The sequence below is a fragment of the Pleurodeles waltl genome, chromosome 5 (genome assembly GCF_031143425.1).
Source record: "Pleurodeles waltl isolate 20211129_DDA chromosome 5, aPleWal1.hap1.20221129, whole genome shotgun sequence".
Classification (NCBI taxonomy): Eukaryota; Metazoa; Chordata; class Amphibia; order Caudata; family Salamandridae; genus Pleurodeles; species Pleurodeles waltl.
In genome coordinates this window covers 1,731,731,720-1,731,748,231 of record NC_090444.1, presented here as the reverse complement: position 1 = coordinate 1,731,748,231, position 16,512 = coordinate 1,731,731,720, and the positions used below count along the sequence as shown (strand labels likewise).

Below are 16,512 nucleotides of genomic sequence, written 5' to 3'. Positions count from 1 at the left end.
CTTGTAAGATTTTATAGTCCAATGCAGCTGAGAGGTCACTAGTGAAGCTGAAACAAAAACACTATGAAAAAGGGGAGAAGGCAGGTAGGATATTGACATTCAAGTTAAAACAAAGGGAAACACAGTTAGCCATCTTTGTAATAGAAAACTTACAAGACAGAATATTGACAAGCCCTGAGAATATAACGGACACATTTGTTAAGTACTTTGACGACTGATATATTTAAAAAGAGGATAGCCTTACAGTCTCAGGAACAGATTTCATCAGCACATTAAACTTACTTACATAGAATGACAAGGGCCGAGATCCGTTAAGTAGCAGTATTACCATAGAAGAAATTATTGAAACCTTATCAGGTTTTCCCACATGCAAATCTCATGGAGAAGAGAGTTATCCAGGTTTTTTTTTTAATTTGCAAAGGACAGATAGCACTTATATTGTATGAGGCATTTATGGAGGTGAACGTATGAAATACCCTGGGTCTGAGATCCAATAATGTCTTAATACCTCTACTACCTAAGGAGGGAAAACAGCAGTTAAGATGCCTAAGCTATAGATTCATTTTATTATTAAACAAAGAAATAGTTTAGAAGATTTTGTGAACTAGACTCAAACAAGTGATCCCAGCTTTCATACATGACTCTTAAATTGGCTTTGTACTTGGCCTATTCTCCAGGAATCAAGAATGAAGTATCATCTATGGACTCTGGGACATATTCACCAAGGTAAACTTACATCTGAATAAATCTACATGTGTAGGTTTACTCCCATGCTTTTGAGTAACTTTACTACTTTTGGCTATTCACTATTAGAATTGTAAAGTTACTCAAAAATATAGACTTACATGGCCCCACTTAATTTATGTGCATAAAGCTACTACCTGTAACTTTTCACACATAGGCAGAGCTATACCTATGGTAAAATGTAGGGTAACGTTTAAAAGTTTATAAAACTTTAAAATAAATAAGTAAAAATAGTTTCATGTTAATGTAAATCAATTTAAATTATTTATTTTAAATGTAGGAGAAAAGATATAGCATTATTAACTTCATTTTTACCTATTAAATATTATTATATTGTAAATAAAAGTTAGAAAATGTTTCCTAATATGTAAATAAAAATTAAATTCCAATCTAAAATATACTATTTATTCGTTATGTTAAAAGTTATTTAGGGTTACATATAGAAATGTAATTATTTTTAAACTAAAGTTACATTAATGTTTTATAATATTCTAATATTTATGCTTTATTTGTTCTTAACATTGAATGCATTTATTTATATTTTAAACAGCTATAATAAGATAATTCAATTTAGCATTATATTCTATTGACTTCTAGTTTAAGTCTTCGGCTCCAATATTTTATTATGGGATGAGGTTGCAGTGTCAGTGTTTGGCTATGTGTGGTGCTGGACTTACTCCAGAACTGTCTGGAGTACATTTATAACTGTTTTGGGTCCTTTTTGTCTATAGTAACTCCAGAGATGCAGTTTGTGAAAAGCAATGAGATTATGCTTTGTGGGTGGCTGTTCGTATTTGTATGTCCTTCCCTAAACTTCTACTTACCCCTTATTAAGTGTTCCTTAGCCCTCCCTAACACCCTGTCATTTAGTAGTAACAGTTCTCCATTTTCTACATCCCAGGGACCCCCACATTTACTACTCAGACATATACTGGGCACAAATCTCTGCACAGAACAGCGGAGGTGGGGGTAGATGTCCAAAATCGTTGTGAAGTAAGCATACCAATTTAATAAATATGTCTGCTCATTTCACAATGATGTTGGGGTAGACCTTAATCAATACTTCACAATGCTGCACTTTTTCTTGGGGCGTATTGCAATCAACCTTTATTCTCCCCCTTCTGCCAGGCAACTGTCCACCTCACATGTCAAAGAATACATTAATACATGTAACACCCTTTCTTGATACAACTGAATGTCATGAGTGTATGGCAAGCTTGTAACATTCAAGTAGAGTACTTTAAGGTGTTTCTCTGTATGAATACTAGTTGCTGGAAATGCTTTGGGATTTAAATCAGTAAGTGTTAATACATATATACATGATTTATGTAAGTAATACATTTCATGATTTTTCTATTTTATTTTAATTTTCTAGTTATATAATGTATTTCCTTTCATTGGATTCTTACCTGGAAGTCACAAAACCATTTTAAAGAATGTTGAAGAACTTCTTTCATTTATAAGAAATACATTTGTCGAACACCTTGGACAACTAGATGCAAATGACAAAAGAAGTTACATTGATGTCTTTCTTGCCAAACAGAAAGAGGTAAGGTAACTCATACATATTTTTCAGGTTTCCACATTTCTATAGCCTTCAAAATATTTTATCGATTGTTTTAAGTAATAACAATTATAGGGGTGGACGTTTGGTGCAAATATTGTTTGAAAGTACCTTCTCTGTGTAGAACTGCTACAGCACTCACCAGTTTTCTTTTATGGCACAAAGTAGATCCCCTGTCTTCCTACTCATTATCTTTCCTTTGTTGATGAGTCATGGGACAAGTCCATATTGCTGAATTCTGTTGTATTATCGGGTTCCCGTCTTTCCCTAAGATGCTTGTGTTTTTTTTATTCTTTTCTCGGTCCACCCTCCGTTTCTTTGACTACCCAAGTTTATATCAGTGTCTGAAATTTTGCAGTACTGCATCCATGCCACTGTCCCTCCTCAGCATGCTGTTCCGTTTTAATGTACATTTATTGTTCTGTTCTCTTCTTTTGTACTCATTGGGGCCCATTCGCAAATATAAATTTACACATGTAAATTTACTCATGTGTAAATGCAGTCCCACACCGATGTGGAAATCTACACTTTTGTGCTAGTCTCCATTTGTAAGTGTAGATTTACCCCTAATTGGAAATTAACATGTCTCCACCCCATCAGTTTAGGGTGTGGACATCAATGAGTGAATGTACAGATGTCAGGTTACTACTAGTATCTTTTCATGCACACACTAAAGATGTCCATCACTGCCATGTGAATTTCCCCATAAAAAACGATAGGAAAAATAGTAACATTTATTATTCTTTAAAATATAAAAACATGCTAAATAAAGAATACAAATCTAAAATAATTGCAGATATTTATTAAAAATGGAACGCACAAAATAGAATTTTACAGCATACTAGCTCAAACTCATTCAATTAAATGCCTTAAATAAATAATTGATTTAAATATATTTATTTAATTTCTTGATAATATTTCACAAAGAATAAATAACAAATCCCACTCATATTAACATTTTTATTTGTATATTACGTATGATACATTTTGTTAAATATTATCTGTTTATTTGATGTAATTAATTTTTTACTAAAATGCAAAATGTTTAGTTCAATTATTTTTAATTACGGTTATTACTACATCAATCTACAAACACTGACCACTTTTGTGTGGCATAATTTCTTTACCATTCCTGACCAAAAACAGGTAGAGAGCAAAGCTCCACACACATAGAGTGCAGAAGAAAGACGGAAGACATGATCGATTCGACCAAATGGGGGAACATTCAAGACCTACGTTTTTCACCCACAATTCCACTCCACAGTCCAGTCCCTACTGCCATATTTTGAATACTTTGTCAGAATGCGCATGGGAGCCATATCTGAGCATATCAGTCACCCTAAAGGTTTAAACTGGAACAAACATCAAGGTGATGGATGTTATTCCTCAACTAGGGCCTCATTCCAGTACATCGTTTTTTAGCCACTATGCCACTCTAAACAGATTAGACTTATCAAATGTAAATCATTCTTGGTTCTGCTCAGATAAGAACAGAACAGCTCGAACTGCCAGACCAGGACCACTTGAAGGAGGAGCCCAAGGAACCCTAGACTTGTTTTGGCCTAATTAGGCCTCATCCCTGGTGCCCATGAATTCTGAATGAGACTTGCAGCTTCCCTGCAAATAGACCAAGACATCTTCTCGGTGATCCGAAACTGCCCTGGCATGACGGACTGATTCTTAGATTGTAACATTCCACTTGGAGATTTGTCACAGATAGGAGTGGCAGAACAATTCACTGACAATTCCGGACGAATTTCAACCACATTCAAGCTCAGCAGAAGGGCGTATCTATAAGCAAATTCTCCTGCTGACCTGTGGTTTGGGCCCGTGATAGAATAGAAGGAAACACCGAATGTACTCACTCTGACCATTATTTTACATAGCCAGACTCTCTGGATGCTTTCAGGCGAAGAAATGAAGTAACTGCAAATTTAGAAATTATTCAAACCGATCTACTGTCAGAGGGTCCTTGAAGAAAATTTTTTTTAATAAAAAGAAGGATGGCTTTGCCTTTCAGTCTAATCTAGGCAGTTGCTCGGGTTTCTGTCTGCTAATTTGTTCTGTATTCCCGGAATATACTCTGATTGGAAGGACATACTGTAAAGTCACAAATATTTTGCTAGTTCTTCTGAGAAATTTAAATTAATTCCTCCAAAATGGTGTATTTAACTAACTGCTCTCTGATTTTCCATATGAAGAAGAATTGAATAAGTGCCTTGGGTTTCTCAAATCCTTGCAAAAGAACCTGCAAGCCGTGCTTAACAAAATGCAGATGTGCTTCTTCCAAAAACACATTCCTTCAGTTGAGAAGTAGCCACGTCTTGCCCTCCGTCTTGTTAGGCTGGCAGGTGACACTAAGACAAGATTGGGGACTGGAGCAGAAATGGAGGTGCTGTTATAGGTATCCACGTGTAAAGGCCTCAAGCTCTGAAGGAATATTCTCGAAGTATGATAGCCTTCTGTCCCATAGTGGCTGACTTGTTAGCCATCGTGGAGCCCAGTAGTGTGACAGGCATGGAAATATTTCTTAGATTGAAACTAAAAGGCCCAGCAGCCTGCCTAACTGCTGAGGTGAAATTAAGAAACACCATAGATTTATTTTGGTTCTTTACCTATATTGACAATCTTGGCCTAGAGAATAGAAAGAGCATAACGACCTGAGTGCACCTTGACGTAGCAGAGTCACAAACCTATAAAATGTTAACTTTGCAAAATTAAATGTATACGAACCTTGGAGAAAATGTTGTCAGTCTAGATGACACTTCTAATGCCTGGTGATGAAAGAGCTGTGGTCTATGTTTTTCATAGTTTGGTAAAGCACCAAGGAGCTATAGGAAGACCAGAAGGGAAACATATAACAGTAAATCAATTCATGCCTCCAAAACTGAAGATATTTTAAAGATGTGGAATATATTGATATTGGAAGGTGTATGCATGTGACTTGAAGATCCAGATTAGCCGGTTTATAACTTTCAGTCTTGAAATCACAATTAAAAACCATGACATTGAATTCCCTGACATTTATTATTGGATTCATCCTAGAAATATAGTTCTTACAAAACCAAGGAATAAGGTAAGATAAGCATCATATCACCTTTCTGCATAATATGTAATACTACTTAATTTACTGTTTTATGGAGAAATGTGATAGGGCATAAGAATGCCCTTTACAGATAATGTAAATTGTGTTCAGTTTGATTCCCTGCACTGTTTGAAGATCCCACAAAGTTTGCCATTATCGCCTCACATTTTTGTATACTACTACCCAGTAAAAAGTGGGCTCTAATGTGTTGTTCACATACACAGAGCAATTTCTTTGCTTTGAGGTCACAATCAAGCAAGAGTCAACCACGAATCATCTAAGGCGGGCCCTCTGTATATATGGGGCAAGATGTTTTTCTCAGACAAACTCTCACTCATTGAATGTTATCAAGTGACATTTTTCATCATTGAGTCCTTCCCGATCCTTTGAGGGTGGGCTCATGCTGCAACCTCTTTCCTTACAAGGGAAATGGTGTGGGATCTATATGAGGCAATCTTTAAAATTGCCTAGGTGGTGCTACATCAGTATTTTTTTATTGGTCTGTATGGCATTACTCTTTGGTGCTTAAGCATGATCAACTAGTTTCTGCCACATACCCCAATCCAGTAGTTTCATCAGGATCAGTATGTCCCTAATAATATCCTATTGTGAAAGGGTGGCTTGTTATTTATTTATTCGTTCACACCATGCCACACACATTCATAGTACACCATGAGTATGGTTCAAAACATGACTCTGGTACCTGCTGTGTAACCAGAACATATACATATTCACTAAAAAAACAAAGGTCAGAGGAAAACTATGGTTAGGTTTAGATTTTACACAAACAAACCATAGAACTTCAGCAGTTATCGTTAAAGGTATCTCAAGTAACTATAACTCATGCCCGAAGGTATAACTCACGGCCCGCTATGCACAGTTGTATCATCAATAATTTAACTGCAGATGTTTTAGTGATATCAAGAGTGATGTCATAGAAGATGTAATATGTGGGATAATTAGAAGTGCATTGCAAAGATGTGAGTTATAGTTACGTTTGGGCACAACTTTTGTTACTTTAGATAAATAACTATAACTGCTGAATTTCTATGGGTTTGTGTAACATCTGAACCTAACTTTACCGGCATTGTAACCTTCTAGTATAATGTCCCTTTAACCTTTAGTTTTTTCAGTGAATTGCTTTAGCTTTTTAGTGCTATTTCCTAACTAGATCATCCCTGTAAACTTTGTTTTTTTCAGTGAACCTCTAGGTTTTTTTTTAACATAAAGTAATATTTAATTACCATACTTTAATCCTAAAAAAATGCGCCGGGGGATGAGGTTCATGGGCCAAAAGTGGCCCGGGGAGGCCACAGGTTGGCTGCCTTTGGGGGGTTGGCCACAGGGGCAGGCTCTGCGGCCAACCACCCACATGCATCAAAACCTCTCTGTGTACAGCGTTTGGATGGGTGCCGGGGGTTGGCCAATCCCCCCCTCACAAAGGCATCCTACCCAGAGAGCTGTCCCTGGGCCGCTTTTGTCCCTGGGGACCCCATACCCTGGGGCCCAGTGCATTTTTTAGGTGGAAGAGGGCACCAGGGCCTCCTCCACAAGCCACTTTGGGCCCAAAGGACCTGATCCCCTGAGGCCCAGCAACATAGTTTTTGGGGAAGGGGGCACAAATCTTCCCTCACCAGGCCAATGTTGGCCCAGTGGACCCCATCTCCCAGGGCCTGGCACTATATTTAATGGGGGAGCAAGCAATCTCCTTCCAAAGGCCGATTTAGGCCCTGGGGCCCCTAGGGCCCTGCACATTCTGTGGGTAAGGGGGCACACTGCCCATCCTCCCCGGGCCAATTTCCGCCTGGGGAACCCCATCTTCCGGGGCCTGGCCATATTCTAAAGGGGAGAATCGGCACAGGGACCCCATTCCCCTGGCGCGGTCAACAAATGGTGTGTGTCCTAGTGCCCACCCAGTGCCCCCACGGCCCCAGCTGGCTCCCCACATCCAGCAGGAGCCGACATTGCTTCTGCCCACAGGGAGCAGATAAAAAACCTGCACCCCGTGAACGGGAGCAATATTCAGATGTTTTCCTGCCCCCCTCCAGCTGGAGGGAGCATTTTTAAAGCTGTGTTCCCTATTCCCTCTTTTCTAAGGTGATGTGGGAAGAAGGTCATCTAGGGAAATTATAGAATTGCCACTGAAGCAAGTTTCAGTCAGGCCATGTTTAAGGGCAGATCAAATGTCAATAGGTAGATTTTTCATATGGGTTTTGTCATAGTGATTTAGGGAGAAAGGTTGGGTGAAGATTGGTGTCGCAAATTGCTGCACAGTGGTTTGGGAGATGTGAGAAAAAAATTGCTTTTCACAATAGTGTTTATCCAATTGGTCTCATTATTCATTACTAACTCAAATCTCATTAGTCTTTTCTTCTTTGGGATCTCTGGGAACTTTAGTTTGTTATCCACACTTGACTGCTAACTATAGCAGAGCGAAGAACTGACACATGATAATAGCTTCTTGTGTAGACAATTTTTCCCACACTTTTATATTTAATCTCACATTTTGGACGGTGAATCTCTGCACCACTGAAATGTGTCTCACTGTTGTCCACTAGACTCTGTGACAGGCTGGCTAACCTGACATTATACTCTTGCACTGTTATCATGTGCCTCACTGTTTGCCTGTATGCTCCAGTTCTGCTGCTGTGTTTATGACTATTTGATTCAACTAAATGTGCAACCTCAGTACATGTACGCTACAGATATGGGTAGTAGTAACACAACAATCATTTAGTAGCAGAGGTTGGGGAGGGGAAGCCGTGGTCAGTTATCAATTCAAGGTATATCTGGTCCTATATTATTTCTAGGGAAAAGGTGAGGTGGTCTTCAAAAAGTGCTGCAAGTCCACCTCCTCATGCACCCAGAAGAGCTCAATGAAAGATTTTACAACCTGATGGTCATGTCATTTGTATGTCAGGAAGAGTATGCAGTGAAAGCTAGTTCTATGTGTTAACCATCAAATTGAAATCTTGTTTTAAAGAATTCACTCTGATCAATAAGCAGCTAAGTTTGAATGGGATACAGTATATAATGGAAATGTACTAGTATCTCTTCAGGCATGGTGCCCTGAATTTGACATTGTTTAAAATCAGTAGACAGTCGCCTTGTTGTTATTGATATTAAGCTAATTAAAGATATTTAGGATGCTGTGCATTGGCTGCGAAGAATTGGATTCTGATCCACTTAACCCAATAGATGTTTGCTTTTGGATCACCCAGTTTTTGAATTAATGAATTTCACTGAGTCACAAACTGTAAGCTATGGTAAAATGGTTTTGAGAGCTAACTGCCAATGCCCGCCTTTTAATTTAAGAGACAGCTGCTGCTCTGCTTGGGTAAGAGACTCTAGACTGGTTGCATGTGATCACTTGTGCACACATGGGCCCTCTTGTCTTGCCTGCTCGAGTAGTGCTACTGTATATCATATGCGGACACTTAGCCTATCGCAAATGGGACATTTCCTTGAATCAAAGCAGTTCCTGCAAAATATAGGGCATTGGTTCTCGAGATGGCCAGCTATGTAAAGGAATAAGATTGGGTTCATGCAAGGCACAATCCCCCACAATCGCCATGTCCTTGGCATAGACGGACACTGGCTGGCTTACCTTTGGTATTTTAAACAGGCTCTTTGAGGCAAATTGATAAAAGAACACATGCCACAAAGGCAGTGGGGTGCTATGGCTAAAAAGGTAATTATAAAATAACAAAAAATTAATTGCATAAGAAGACCAGTTCCAACTATGAAATCAAGCAACAAAGAAATAATTTAAAATAAATAAACAAACATGCAATCATCCAAAAAAGAATGTTTGTCATGCAAGATAATGGAACATACAGCTCATGTCTGCAAGTGTGACATGCAACGGGTTGGCCTGAATAAGTGCTGGTAGGTGTCAACATCAGGGCAGAGCGCGCTCTACAGGCGACTAAAATGCAAAAACCCAGTCTTTATGAAAGAGCATAATTCATGCATTGTGTTTATATGCAGTTTGTTAACCTTTTGCATTGCAGAGTTTTACCTTGAAACCACTATTAATGATGTTTGCAAATAATGTTCATTTGCAAGGTATTGCTGCAGGCTTACAGAGTGTATCAGGGTGTGGTCCCTTTCTAGGACCTTCTAGAAGCTTTCCCTGCAGCATGACTGGGTGTGGTTTTGGGCTGGGCCAGACTCTATATAAGGGAGCCAGCCCAGCTCCACGTGCTCACTATTCAGAGGTCCCGGTGCAGAGCAGCAGCATTTTCCTGAGCTCCTGTTCCGGAGGCCTACCTTGGCGTTCCAGGCCTGCCCCGCATTCTTTTGGTGATCCTTGAGCAGGGTGGTAAGACGGAGGTCGGGCTGGGCCCGACCCCGTTCTAAGAGACTCTTGAATTGTGGGGCCTACTCGTAAAAACTTTCAGAGTACGCAAATCATTGCTCTGATTCAGATCTTGGTGTTCTGATCGGCAAAGACTTGCGTGATCATTTCATGGCATTTGCATATTCTTGTTGAGATCGGCAGTGTGCACGATTCATTCCCGCATTTAAACCTTGATGTTCAGATCGCTTCCAGAGTGCGCAATCATTTCATGGCATTTGCATATTCTTGTTGAGATCGTCAGTGTGCGCGATTGATTCCCGCATTTAAATCTTGATGTTCAGATCGATAACAGAGTGCGCGATCATTTCATGGCATTTGCATATTGTTGTTGAGATCGGCAGTGTGCGCGATTCATTCCCACATTTAAACCTCGATGTTCAGATCGCTTACAGAGTGCGCAATGATTTCATGGCATCTGCATATTCTTGTGGAGATCGGCAGTGTGCGCAATTCATTCCCGCATTTACACCTTGATGTTCAGATCGCTTACAGAGTGCGCAATAATTTCATGGTATTTGCAAATACTTGTTGGACTCGGCAGTGTGCGCAATTCATTTTCCACATTTAAATCTAGGTGTTCAGACCGCTTACAGTGTGTGCGGTCATTTCATGGCATTTGCATGTACTTGTTGGAATCGGCAGTGTGCGCAATTAATTTCCCGTATTTAAACCTTAATGTTCAGATCACTTACAGTCTGCGCGATCATTTCATGGCAATTAAAACTTTTGATGTGTAGTGTCTCCTGAAGAGAACACGATTATCCAGGGCCTTTTGAATTTTCTGCAAAGGTGTTAAATTCAAGATGTTACATTCTATGTGCATGTTAAGTCCTTAGTACAATTCTTATTGTTTTCCAGGGAACGTTCAGATTACCTTTTGTCCTCATGTAATGAGGCAATGTTTTTGTTCTGAAAACATAATTCTAGAAGGTTCTTAAATTTCTTGACAGTATGTGACATTTCATAAAAAGTTCATAAGGAACATTGTATTAACCATTCTTGATTCCTTCCCAGGTACCCAGACATCTTGAGGTCTAGTTATAGTCCTTTCTTAAGTTATCCATGGTTACAGTATGACAATGCTTAGAATCATAGGCCCTCATTCTGACCTTGGCGGTCTTTTCGCGAGACCGCCGAGTTACCGCCGCGGTGAAGACCGCCGACCGCGGCGGTATGCTGCTGTGCGCATTCCGACCGCTGGGAGCGTTCCGCCGGGAAACCGCCAGCAGCCACACTGGCGGTCGGCGGAAAAGTGGAGACTGGTCAACCTCCACCGCCACGCCAGCAGAACACCGCCCACAGAATTATGACCCACATATCTGTGTGGCGGTCTTCTGTTGGCGGTGTTCTGTTGGCGGTCACCTCCCCATGGCTCCCGTCGCCTCCCGGAGGACCAACGCACAAGGTAAGTTGACCGTCCGTGAGGGGAGGGGGAGGGGGGATGTTGTGTGATGTGGGCGTGCTTGGGGGTGTGCGTGTGAGTGTGTAGAGGGGGTGTATGAGTGCGTGTATGCGGGCGGGGGGTGCTGCTGTGTCTATGGGTAATGTGTGCTGTTCGGCAGGTGCGCATGTCTGCATGTATGTGTGCGGGTATGTGTCCCCGTTGTGTATGTGTGTGTAGGGGGTGTGTATATGTGCATGTTGGGGGTGTGTGCATGTCGGGGTGCATGTATGTGCATGTCGGGGTGGGGGTGGGGAGGGGGTTCGTACCACCTCTGGGGGGTAGCAGGGGGGTGGAGGGTGTGGGGGGAGGACTCGGGTGGGTAGTGGGGGGTGGGGGAGACCCCTATCAGTGCCAGGGAAGGAATTCCCTGGCCCCGATAGTGCTTACCGCCATGGTTCGCATGGCGGTTCCCGACCGCCAGAAACCGCGGCGGTAGGCAGGGTCATGATACCGTTGGCGGTCTTGGGACGACCGCCGGGCCGGAGTGCGCAAACTCCAGCCCGGCGGTCATGACCGCCGTGGCGGTCGGAGTGGGGAAGTGGCGGTCGATCGCGGCGGTGACCGCCGCGGTCAGAATGCCATTTTTCTGACCGCCGGTCTGTTCGCGGTCCGACCGCCGCCTCTCCGCCGACCGCCAAGGTCAGAATGAGGGCCATAGTCTAGTAAAAATCAATGTGATAATATCTTGATATTGTGTTGTTTAACCTTTTGCTTCCTACAGATCTCCTTCCCGGCTGTTTTCATCCTAATCCCCTTTTCCCCCGCTTGGACTCTCTCAGGCTCTGTGATATTTCTATCAGAGTTTTGGAGCTGTCTAGTGGTGGACATGTTGGGAGCGTACACATGCCCCAAGGATCTGGTCTCCCTGACAGTAGCATGCACGTGTGGATTTTTTAAGTTTTAAATTAAAACATTGCCAAAAAGAGCTATGTACCAATGCAGATCAACTGATCGTGATAGATCAAGACTTAGGTGTGATTTAAGACAGACTGCCATGGAGCGCGGGTCAGATACACCAACCAGGAGTTCAGCCCAGTCGGAGGTTTATCTTGGAACGCAGGCCCTGAGTTTGGAATATGAGAGACTCTGTCACAAATATGGTAGATATCCTTTCCCTTGTTTTACAAGTGCATTTTCTCCTATAGCATGTGTAATATGGTGGAATGGAATATCCTTTATGTCGGAGCTACATTTATGTGTGAAAGGGGAGGCCCTTTTGAAGTAAATCTAGTTTCTGGGCACTATCCGTTCTTCCTGGCAGAGGAACAAAACTCCTCCCCATACCCAGACCACTGTCTTTGCTCAGGGAGCAGTTTCCATACCTCATCACGGCAGCTGAGTGACTGTTAAAGGCTACTGCAAATTAGCCTTCAAGAGCTTCGGCAGGAAATAGGTAACATATTAAATGTCCCTTTTCCTTAACATTTAATAAAAATCCAACATCATTAGTGAGTTGGACTTTAAAATATTAGAAACTGGCCTTGAATTCATTTATAAACTATTCCATACCAGAGATTACAGAATTAATATGTAATATTGCTTACCACTGCTTATCTATGGCCAGGCAGCCTTTGTACATAGGAAATGTTTGTTAGGGACTAGTCTTTGTGAGGGCATGTTAACTTTAAATTTCTATAAGTCATACTTTTAAAATACCATAAACCCTGCCTTGTAGACTACAAAGCCTTATTAGGGCTGACTTATACAAATATAAAAGGGAGGTTTTCTCCTGTCAAAAGGCTTTTTGACAGTTTGTGTTGCAGTTTTAAAACTGCTGCAGCCAGGCTACAGTGGTACGCCTGGAATCATATTTTTCTTGTCATACATGTGGGTTGCACAGTAGGGCTGCTGATAACATTTAACTTTCCATTGCATTTGTGTATTTTGGGACACCATATACTATGGACCTACTGAAAAGTTAAATATGCCAATTAGGATTTAGCCAAATATTTGTTTTTGAATTCTTACTTACTATGGATGTGAGATCATATAAAACATCAGAAAGTGCCTACAAAGAAGACTTTAATCTTTAAAGTATGTTTTACTGGAGTCCACTTGCATTCTACTTCCCAACGTAAGCAGAATACCTTTAGAAAAGGAAGGTGTCTGACATCTCAACTCTACTCGTGTTATCGTTAAGGACTAAAGTATCATCTTCAGAATGTTGTCTGACATAAATAATGTGCCCTAAACATTGTCTAAAGAAATAGATAATCTACACCCAATGAGAGGAGATTTTTGTAAATCATACATAGGACACAATATTTTGTCCAGATGAAATTGCAGTATACAGTAATCTCACATAAAACCCATATTACACTACACAAATTAATTTGAAGAGATTTAGGCCCTCATTACAACCCTGGCGGTCAGTGATAAAGCGGCGGTAATACCGCCACCGGGCTGGCGGTAAACACGCCAAATAATGACCCTGGCAGAAAGAGCTCAGACAGACAGCCACTTTACCACACCGACCGCCAGGGCGGAATCAACAGGCACCACAGCAGTAGACGTCAACAGCCAGGCAGAAGCCAATGTTCCGCCCACTGTATAATGACAGGCCAATCCGCCACCTTTTCCAGGGCGGTACCAACGACATCAAAGGCTTGGCGGAGACACTGCACAGAAGGGAAACGACTGACCATTGGAGACTCAAGGAAGAATCAGGCCGCCATGGAGCCTGAAGTGTAGATCTTCCCCATGATTTTCTACGTCCTGCTCCACCACGAACACCAATGACGGCGAAGAAGACCACGGTGAGTAGAGCCGCCTAGCACACAGGGGAGGGGGGAGGAAAAAGAGATTGACACACACACACGCACAACACATACCCCCACACCCAACACCGTACACACAAGCATATGAAGTAACATAACATATTTACCCCGTACCCCTCAGGAATAATGCAAGGACCACAGGAATAGATGAAAATGAGTGTAATAATATAAATAAAGTAGAAATACGTACATCCAATCTAAAAGTATATACATATGTACAAACAAGGTACACTGCCCAGTCCTCAATGTGTGTGGGCCACAGGACCACAGGCAAAAGTCCAAGGTGCCACTTGACTCCTGCAACAACACCGAGAGAACACTGCAGGGGCATCAGTTCGCAAATCGACAGGCACCTCAGGGGGACGGGGAACGGGGGTCACCTAAGCCAGAAGATGGAACAACACCACTGGTCCTGGAGGGGGCAACATGCCCTGTGCTTGGTCCTGGGGAGTGCAAGGCCACAGTATCTCAAGTGAGTGACTTGCCCACATGCACTGCAGGGGGCAACATGCCCTGTGCTTGGTCCTGGGGAGTGCAAGGCCACAGTCTCTCAAGTGGATGACTTGCCCACTGGCTCCAAAGGGGGCAACATGCCCTGTGCTTGGTCCTGGGGAGTGCAAGGCCACAGTCTCTCAAGTGGATGTCTTTAATACTGGTTCTGGAGGGGGCATCGTGCCCTGTGATCTTCATCCTGGAGAGGATGGGGTGAGTGGGTGCCATACCCACTGGTTCTGGAGGGGACATTGTGCCCTGTGATCTTCATCCTGGAGAGGATGGGGTGAGTGGGTGCCATACCCACTAGTTCTAGAGGCGGCATTGAGCCCTGTGATGCAGATCTTGAGGAGTGCAAGGTCACAGTCTCTCAGGTGTGTGTCATACCCACAGGATTTGGAGGGGACAGGCCGCACAACAGCCCATGGACGCAGGACTACAGACTCTCCACCGGCGGTGACGCCTGCTCAGTGGTGTTGCCGCTGCTGCTGGTGGTGGGGGGAGCCTCCTGCCCATCCCCTGCAGCTTCGGACGGCTGCCCACTGGTGCTGCTGCTGCTGGTGGGGGAAGGCTCCTGCCCATCCCCTGCAGCCTCAGATGGCTGCCCACTGCTGGTGGTGGTGCTGTTGATGGTGTTGCTGCTGCTGGTGGTGGTGGGGGGAGGCTCCTGCCCATCTGCCAACAGCCTCGGACAACTGCCCAATGCTGGTGGTGGTGCTGTTGCTGCTGGTGGTGGTGGGGGGAGGCTCCAGCTCCATCACCTGCAGCCTCGGATGGCTGCACCACCATGATTGGTGGTGGGGGCTCCAACTGAGTCACAGCACCAGGCCCCTTGTCCTCTCTGCCCTTCCTGGCAGTAGCTGGGGATTGCTCCTTGCCCTTCCTCGCAGCAGCTGGGGTTTGCTCCTTGCCCTTCCTTGCTGCAGCTGGGGGTGGCATCTTGACCTTCCTGGCAGCAGCTGGGGGTGGCACCTTGACCTTCATGGCAGCAGCTGGGGAGGGCTCCTTGCACTTGGGGCAGGTAACCTTTCCGGGTGGCTGCCTGGTGCCCGGGATCGTTTCCCACCACAAGTTGCTGTGGACACTACTGGGCCCGTAGACTGGTTGGCTGAGGTGCTTACATGGGTTTCAGCCACCCTGGCCAGACGTGAAGGACGGGGGGAGGGGAAGGGAAGAGGTCAATAGTGGAGAGGAACAGCTTCTTAGGGACATTTGGGCGGGAAGAGGGAGAAGGTCTGGGAGTGGAGGAAGAGGGAGTGGTTGTAGGAGGTCTCTGTCTGCTGTATTTGGGTGCATGGGCTGGATGCTGTTGTGAGGTGGATGGCTGTGGGGTGCCTGGGTGCTTGCATTTGTGTATTTTGGGAGGAGGGGGCACAGACACAGAGGGAGAGGACACAGGGGACATGTGCATGGCTGATGGGGTGGTGACTGCCAGTGAGGTGTATGTTCTGATAGGTGTGCTCGTGATGGAGGTAGTGGATTAGGATGTAGTGCATTCAGGTGTGGGTGTAGACGCAACTGGGAGGGAGGTGGAAGATGAGGAGGAGGGGGCCACAGTGGAGGCAGTGGATGTTGGTATGTCTGCATCTGGATGGTGTTTGTGTGACTGCCTGTCTGATGAAGTTTGATGCCTGTGTTTGCCTGTGCCACTCTTGTGGGGGCATGTCTCCATCTCCTATTCATCCACAGCGGTAGCAATCTATGGGGCAAAATAGTGAGGAGCCAGTCATAAACTGTACATTGTAGCCACAGCAGTACAATGCATCATGTTAATCTGAAATGTATAAGTGACATTTGTCCTGTATGTATAATTGTAAACTGTGACACAGTTATAATCCAGGGCCTGCCTGCCACCCCCCACCCCATGAAATGGTGTCTGCCTGTCCTGTATGGAGGGACAGGTGGATGTGAGGTAATTCCGCTGACGTTGTGCGCCATTGCGGGAGGCAGTCGAGAACCGCCGTGCAATGCCTCATTAGATAATATTGGGCCCTATGGGATACAGTGGCCAATGGTGATCTACGCCGGCGGTGACGGTATGCA

At 43.7% G+C, this 16,512-nt stretch overlaps 1 protein-coding gene across 1 annotated transcript in view; it reads left to right on the top strand.

The window, feature by feature from the left end:
- LOC138296717 (cytochrome P450 2K4-like) overlaps positions 1-16,512 on the top strand; it is a 304,271-nt gene that overhangs the window by 165,914 nt on the left and 121,845 nt on the right. The window contains exon 5 of the mRNA XM_069236118.1: positions 2,120-2,293. Within this exon, the coding sequence (XP_069092219.1) occupies positions 2,120-2,293 (174 nt within the window). The remainder of the gene's footprint in view (positions 1-2,119; positions 2,294-16,512) is intronic.